This window comes from Pseudochaenichthys georgianus, chromosome 22 (genome assembly GCF_902827115.2).
Source record: "Pseudochaenichthys georgianus chromosome 22, fPseGeo1.2, whole genome shotgun sequence".
NCBI classification, from domain to species: domain Eukaryota; kingdom Metazoa; phylum Chordata; class Actinopteri; order Perciformes; family Channichthyidae; genus Pseudochaenichthys; species Pseudochaenichthys georgianus.
Window position 1 is genome coordinate 5,318,896 of NC_047524.1, and position 7,667 is coordinate 5,326,562.

General features: G+C 39.7%; 1 protein-coding gene across 2 annotated transcripts; it reads right to left on the reverse strand.

Annotated features, from left to right (window-relative positions):
- Positions 1 to 1,279: 1,279 nt before the first annotated feature.
- Positions 1,280 to 7,643, reverse strand: pank2 (pantothenate kinase 2). 2 transcript variants are annotated; one of them, XM_034111338.2, is made up of 7 exons: positions 7,267 to 7,643; positions 6,434 to 6,786; positions 5,678 to 5,931; positions 4,592 to 4,735; positions 4,059 to 4,182; positions 3,348 to 3,473; positions 1,280 to 3,252 (listed from the first exon to the last, which is right to left on the reverse strand). In XM_034111338.2, exons 1-7 carry the CDS (start codon positions 7,478 to 7,480, stop codon positions 3,202 to 3,204), a joined length of 1,266 nt encoding a protein of 421 aa, XP_033967229.1. In that variant the 5' UTR covers positions 7,481 to 7,643; the 3' UTR covers positions 1,280 to 3,201. The 2 variants fall into 2 exon arrangements, with proteins under 2 accessions (XP_033967229.1, XP_033967228.1); XM_034111337.2 differs by having other exon boundaries at positions 4,559 to 4,735.
- Between the last annotated feature and the right edge of the window lie 24 nt (positions 7,644 to 7,667).

The following is a 7,667-nucleotide window of genomic DNA, read 5'->3' on the forward strand; positions in this document are numbered from 1 at the left end:
GACCTGCCGTCACATGTAGCATCTACAGTGCGGTTATTCGCGGATGACTGCCTGCTACAGGCCTATTCAAAATGGAAGTGACCAAGAAGACCTACAGGGTGACCTGACTAGACTTCAGGAATGGGCTAACACTTGGGGAATGTGCTTTAATACTAGTAAGTGCTACATCCTACGAACAAGCAGATCAACAAACCCGCACATTAAAAACTATACTCTATGTGGCCAGGTGTTAAAAGAGGTGACCCACCAGCCTTATCTTGGGGTAGAAATCCATAATAACCTGACATTTGGCCAACACATTGGCCAAATTATAACACAGGCAAACCGTTCGCTCGGATTCCTACACCGGAACCTGCGACGCTGTCCCCAGAAACTGAAGGAGACAGCTTTTGTGGCCCTAGTACGTTCTAAACTAGAGTACGCCAGCTCGGTCTGGGTCCCCTACACTGATAAAGACAGTGATGCCCTGGAATCAGTACAAAGAAGAGGTGCAAGATTCATTTTTGTAGATTATGAATGGGACAGCAGTGTCACAGAAATGCTCAAGAGGTTGAACTGGGTGGAATTAAGTGAAAGGCGGCGATTGGCTCGTTTGGTTCTATTCTTCAAGATTGTCCATAACATCTCAGCCATTGATGCATCAATGTACCTAGAGCCAGTTAGAAGAAGTGCAACCCCCAAAGCCAACTCTCTGAACTTCGAGCGAATTTTCGCAACTAGTGACACTCTTAAATACTCCTTCTTTCCGAGAACAATCAGAGTGGAATTTGCTACCAGAAGCTGTCATCGCAGAAACCGTGGAGTGCTTCCGGCAAATGTTAAGAGACATTTAGCGGGGATCATCCATCCCCCACTGAGCGTGATACCTCTGGGTTCTGCTCAGTATTCATCCAGATCCAGATCCGCTCAACTCCAATTATAAATGGGGGCGAACTTCGGCTTCAGTTGTCTGTACTAGACACTGCTCTAATGTCGCGGGTAAACATAGTGGTGGCAAGTAAAGTAACTTCACTAAGGTGAATACAAATGTTGAGGTACTTAAGAATTTAAATGTTCTGCTAGTTTACACTTATACTCAACTACATTTCAAGGCAAATATTGTACTTCTATAGTCCACTACATTCATTTACTTAGCAGATTCAGATTACTAGCAAATATAATTCATTTATAATGTATTTTTTTACCAGCAGCAAATATTGTCCTTTTATTTTTCTGATTTTAAGAATATTTTGCTGCTAATAATGTATGTTCTTCAAGAAAAACACCGTCAGTTCTCACAAAGATTAGAAAAATTTGTTTTTAATAGAGACAACCCAGTAAGAAATGTATTATGTATTTGAATTATGACTCGTTACAAAAATAGTACGTTTTCTTTTCAATGTAATGCTACAAATGTAAAGCAAACAAATAGGAAAACCTAGAGAACAACGACCCAGTTTGCATTGTTTAAATCCTGCTGCTAAAAATATTTTATGCATGATACTAAAACATTAAAGGCACTTAAATTAACATTCATTTACTATATAAACTGTCACAAAGTTCATACCTAGAAAACTTACAGCTGAAAAACTCTCTTTAGGTAGATTATGATTCAACGTGATCCCTGTTATCCAGCAAGAGACCAATATAACAAACAGATGACATCAAAATTGGACGGAAAGCATTACATGAAATAATAGGACAATCAGAGACTAAATCTTGAACATGTTCAAGATCAACCTTTAAATACCTCTTGAAAAACAAAAGCTTTTGGAAGCCTTCCCAAAACATACATTTAAGTCAAAACATGAATATTTAAGCACATACATACTAAACCAAGAAAAACATTGTTTAGGGTTACAGGACCTACATCCTCCATTGGAGGGATGCTTTACGTTTCTGCATTAAAATAATCTCTTTTTTAAAATTAAATCTAAGGATTACACAGGAATAAAATGTCCTGATTTTACCTCAGTATCAATATATTTTCAATTGCTTTGATTTCTCTCTCTACAAAGAGCAGGATGCAGTGGCTCAAGGGCACTTCAGCAGGGGAGTTGTTTGGGGTAAGAATGAGACTTAAATCTATACCATAGGGTCCAGTCTTTCTATCCCCAAAAATGATTGTCCAGATTTCTTTGCAAAACAAAGCTCAAAGTAAAAGAACTAGGTAAACAAACTTTAGAAAACTATTGAAATCTCCATTCAAGAGTAAATCTGATGAAATTGTGTTTTTTCTTCAATTATTTAGTAAATTATCCAACGAGAAAAACAATAATTGTTCATACCCAACCGCATTTAAAGTCCTATTGGTGACATAAGTAAATACTCAAAAACATAAAGGACTAATAATAAGTGGTTGTAAATTATTTTCAGTGCTTTTCTTCATCTTTACTAAAAGAATAGCAGGTTAATGGGAGTATTATAAGACAATATTTTGCGTGACAGACATGTTACAGCACACAAAACATATCAGTTGAATAAGTTAGTGGTAGTTAGTGTTTGACTATAGTTCAATCATCACAAAACCAAGATATTGTCCCAGTCTTTGTTTGACTACCTATATTTTGGTATTTATAACTACTGGTATGAAGAGCTGAAAGGGTTAGTCAATAATAATCTGCAACATGATGGTCACAAAAATAATCCTAGTTCCAGTTTCTGAAAACTTTTTGGTCTTATATGATAATAAACCAAATATCTACCGGTAATAAAGTATTTGAAAGACGTTATATTTTATTTAGGAGACGTAGGTATCTTTCTACCTTTTTTGACTGATCAATTAAACAACACATTTAGGATATAAACAATTAATTGTGCTTTTTTTTCTGTGATTATATTTCGGTTCTACCACCCATTATACAAACGTATACACAATCGTTCAACCATGCACCTGGTACCAAAGTAGGGTCAAATAAACCTGGCCAGTAACCCACCGAGGGGTAAGTGCAGCCAACAAGACTATACTATGTGACGCTTAGGTTTTAATTGAAGAATTTCAGGCAACCGTGGTGCTTTTATCCTGAGTTGTTTTAGCATTTTACAAAACCAGCTTGATTTATGGGAACAAAATAGGACCTTTGCCTTTCACAACCAAAATGTACCAGTAACTGGCTGCTGGCTGGCATAACATCCCACTGTGGGATCCATTCTGGACGGTTTAAAGTGCTAATGTTCTACCAGCAGACTGACAAGTGCTTCTTTGGATACAATTCGGACGGATTAGGACGGATGCAGAAGCTCCAACAGGGCTCCAACTGCTCCGAAGTAACCCTGAAATACACAAAAAAGAACATTGATTCAGAAATCATTACGCCCATAAAGCAAAAAAGTACATTTATAGTGAAATAAATGGTTGAGTTATTTACCTCATGCTGCAGGAAGAGCGCCTTCAGTTGTCCTTTAGACCAGTAGTCCATGGCGTAGGCCAGCAGCTTCATGGAGAGGGTGTTCACTCTCAGGAAGTTTCCCACAAACACCACTCTCTCTATGTTCTTAATTAGGCAAGAGAATGGGGATAAAATATCTTGGTTAATAGGCAAGCTTATTTTATGAACACTGTTATTTTATCTACATGACAATCTCTGGCTTTGTTTCTCTGTTGAGGAAGTTACAAGTTATTTCTGCTCTGTAATCAGAACCCCCACACTCTCTCCTCATTTTATATTAACTTAAAGCATTTTTATCTAATTTGTAAAGCAATTTATTTTACTCCAGATTAAGGGGGTGTATGTGAGACATGCTACTTTGATAGCAAAAAAACTGGAACAATAGACACATCTGATTCATTATTGTTTGTGTTTTTAATTACATGTTGATAATGCAGCGTACGTCCTCTACGCCTTCATAGCCCTGTACAATGCTGCTTGATCAAGACGTCACAAGGCAGCACCGTAAAGAGGCTGAACGCAAAGAGGAAAGCCCAGCAGGGACACTGGAGGAGAACTGATGTTTTCAGACATGTTCATCGAAAGCAAATCTTTCCCCTCTCTATTGTATCTTGGCATCCGTCCATCCGACCTGAACTATTTTGCCATTCAAAACTCAGATGCAATGAATACAGTGAATTAGCTACTAACCTCATTGAGAGCACACATCCTGGTGATGGAGCCGATGTTATTGGTGATGCTGACTAGTGTTGCTCTGGCCAGGTCCTCTTTGGACACCGTCTCCCTCTTCTCTTTGGACACCATGTTACCAAAACTATCAAATCAAAACACAAGCAATATTTTAGATAAATAAAAATGCTAAAGTCTGTTCAAACTTTAACAAAGTTATACATCAAACAGCGAATCCCGAAAACAAGATTTAGAGCAAATATATATATATTTTTTTTTTGGGAGTAGGACCATCACAATTTCATATTGTGGCCAAAAGACAATGATATCAAGATGTCTGTGTGAGTGAAATGTGTCTTTACATTTGTTTTTTGTGCGTTCTGTCAATTAATTGGGATAGAAAGTATAGTAAATGTAGCACTTTACTCGTTTCTGTTTTATTAAAGCAGAGACTGTGCTTTTGAATGATTCCACCAAAAAAAGGCTTTTGACCTAGAGTAAAAAGCTGCTGTAAAGCGCACCTTGAGGCTACAGCCCAGCCCGGCAGCCCAAACCTCTCATAGTCTCCTCCGTAGATGTCTCGGACCAGCTTGTCCACTTTGGTGCTCTCCCCTTCAGAGGCCATTGCTAGAGCTTCTTCGAAAGATGAGCAGCCAGTCAGCAGGCAACACAGACCCAGGAAGGTCCCACCACCGAGGCTGTGAAACCACACAGATTAACAGGGGGAGAATGAAATTGTAAATGTGTATATTCTATAAATGTAAAATACACCAGTCTGGATTGTCTAGGGATTGTAAGGTCTCAATTTTAGTCTAAAATGTAGGGAAAAGGGACATTTCTCACACAAAATCCAACTAACACAGAACTATTTTGTTTCAACTCACAAGTAAACAGTTAAGTGAAGGGAAGTTGTTGGGTGGCAGATGTCTAAAAAAATGCTGCTACTACACTTGGAATTATAAGTTAGGTTTTTCTTTGAAGACATTATCGTTGGAGTGAGCTAAAGGCGCTTTGAGGACTGAAAAAGTAACTTTGAGGAAGACACATTTCTACTGGGCCGGTAAGCCAAAACTAAGGTTTCCGAGTTATCCTACTGGGAATCTATAGACACGTAATATTCAAGTTTTGCATTGAAGGAGCAGCCACAGTGCTTTGACATGAAGCAAGGGGAGGGGGAGTGCGCCATCTAGTGTCTCAATGTCATCTATATCATCTTTATTTAATGTCATCTAATTCATCAGGAATTGTATGGTTTTTTTGTATCAATTTATTTTTCCTTCTCCCATCTTTTAATCCATGCAATCTTTCTCTCTTTATTGTTGTCTTACCTTACTTATTTTTATTGTTATTAGTTATATTTTAAGACATTTTTCACTATTTTCTTATTGATATAATAGTTGTACATTATTACTCCAACTAACAGTTGTTTTTGGCTGTCTGTTATAGATTTGGGTAATATGTGTGAATACAAAAATAAATGTGGTATTTGACAACATTTCACATAATTATTATATGTATTTATATTAGTATACCCCTGCAGACCCTGTACAGTACACCCTCGAGGAATAGTTCATTTTTTGTATTTTTATGACTTTTGATCATTACCCCCCTGATGTTTAAAGGTCATGGCTGATAATTACCTGGTCCCTGTAACTCGTTTGTAGTTGGTCTCAGAGTAGACGGCCAGGATGCTGACCCCGGAGCCTATGTTGACCAGCAGCAGAGGATAGGGGTTCTCCAGTGTGTAGGGCTTCTGGATGCAGCGTTCTGGGTCAGTGGGGTTTTCAAAGTAGTAGCACTCCGAGGGTCCGCTGGACACCACCGAGTCGATGTACAAAACCCCCCGGATCAAACAGTCCAGCTCATCCAGCTTGTGAAGCTGCAGGTCCGCCATCTTTTATTTGAGAGGGTAAAAGAACATAGATAACATCACTGAGGGGGAGGCGGTCAGGAGAACACAGAGGAAGGGAGACGCAGGGAGGAGGGAAAGCAGGGGGGTAAGAAAACAGGAACCCTCACTAAAATTCAATTGAAATGTGTCTCACCATTTTTATAAAAATACTTGAAGGAATCTTTAGTGCCACAATTCTGATTAATCTTAGTGTTATCACAGTTTAAATTTGTCCTTATTAGAGAATTGATGTTTATCACAAATTCATGAGGATGTGCATGCTGTCTTTGTCCTTGTTATTAGTGCCAAAATTGCATTATATCTTTAAAAGTTGTATTTAGGTGCTCTTCATCAAATTCTGTTCAGTAAGAATCACACGCATTCCCATCACATGCTATAAATATGTTCAATATGACTTCACTATTTTCTCTCCTCTTTCCATCCTGTCAATCTCCACAATCCAGCCTGTAAAAGCAAACAGGGGAGAACACCTGCATAGACCCACCGTGCGGAAATCCGCCTCAAACTTGTATGCCCCTCCTCCCGTGGCGCAGAGGGTGGTGTGGAGGCTGGAGAAGTGCTTGCTGCGGGCCATCTGCAGGAAGGCCGGCAGGTCATGCGTGGGGAAACGGATGAAGTGCAGGTTGCCTTTCCTGCCGCACAGCGTCAGGTCCTGCAGCTCCAGGTGCACGTCCCTAATGCCAGTTTTACCATAGGCAATGTTAGAGGTGAGGTAGCGCCGGATGCTCTTCAGGTTCTCCACCTCTTCCTGCTCCTCCTCTGCTGTGATGTCTTTGGGCTCAAAGTAGACCAGCTTCACCAGAGTGCCTCCAATATCCATCCCAAACCAGGGAAATGCTGCATTATGTGAGATAATCAATGTAACAACAACAAAAATCACTCACAATATTCATTTTATTTAACATTGCATAATATAATATCTTTCATATTTAAATGCTTATTGACAGTAGTCACAAATAGAGGTGATGTATGATTGTTGAACGACATAAGGAAAAGCAGCTTCATCCATAGAGGCAGAAGTACAGTGTGTACCGTGAACGCCATCTTGTTGCAAAATAGACCCTGGCTATTCACTGCCACTACACCTCAGATATTACATTGTACTACAAAGACCACAATTATGTTGTCAGTTCTAAAATCTTCTCACCAATATCAACACATTTACAATACATTTTAAATACGCTTTATGTATATACGTCTTCATTTTAAATCTCAATTATTATTGACTGTCTTTTGTGGGCTACGCCTTTTAATTTATGTATACGATGCAATCCCCAGTAAATACACTAAGCCCATGCTAGTAACGGTAACACCTACGCGGCCTTGTTTTCTTCACCGAGTCGCTCCGAAGCCTCGCCGTCGAGTTGGAGGTCTGCCGCTGGGATGTGGCTCTTCCTGCGGGCGATGCAGCCTCATTGTCGGGCTCATTTCTGAAACACCCGGGCATCTCCCTGTCGGACCGCGGCTGCTTCGTGGGCGTTTCGCCTTCGTCGATACTTTCATCGTCGCCTTGGTGGCCATTGGACGCCATCAAAAGGACTAAATCACTACATACATACTGATGACAAATAAAACTATTAAATGTCAATGATTTATGTGGACAATGAAGTCTAGGCCCTAGCTAATTAGCTAGCTAAGTAGCTGTGTCGTTATAACGGCCGTGTGTACATGTCCTTTTTTATTCTCGCTGTCAAGCCGGGGGTGGGTGGGGTCGCACG

Excerpts from the sequence above, each read along its gene's own strand:
- pank2 (XM_034111337.2), bottom strand. The coding sequence starts at position 7,480 with ATGGCGTCCAATGGCCACCAAGGCGACGATGAAAGTATCGACGAAGGC. Across the intron at positions 5,932-6,433 it reads TTGAGGCGGATTTCCGCACG|ATGGCGGACCTGCAGCTTCA; the intron begins GTGGGTCTATGC and ends CTCAAATAAAAG. Across the intron at positions 4,736-5,677 it reads AAACGAGTTACAGGGACCAG|CCTCGGTGGTGGGACCTTCC; the intron begins GTAATTATCAGC and ends GTGGTTTCACAG.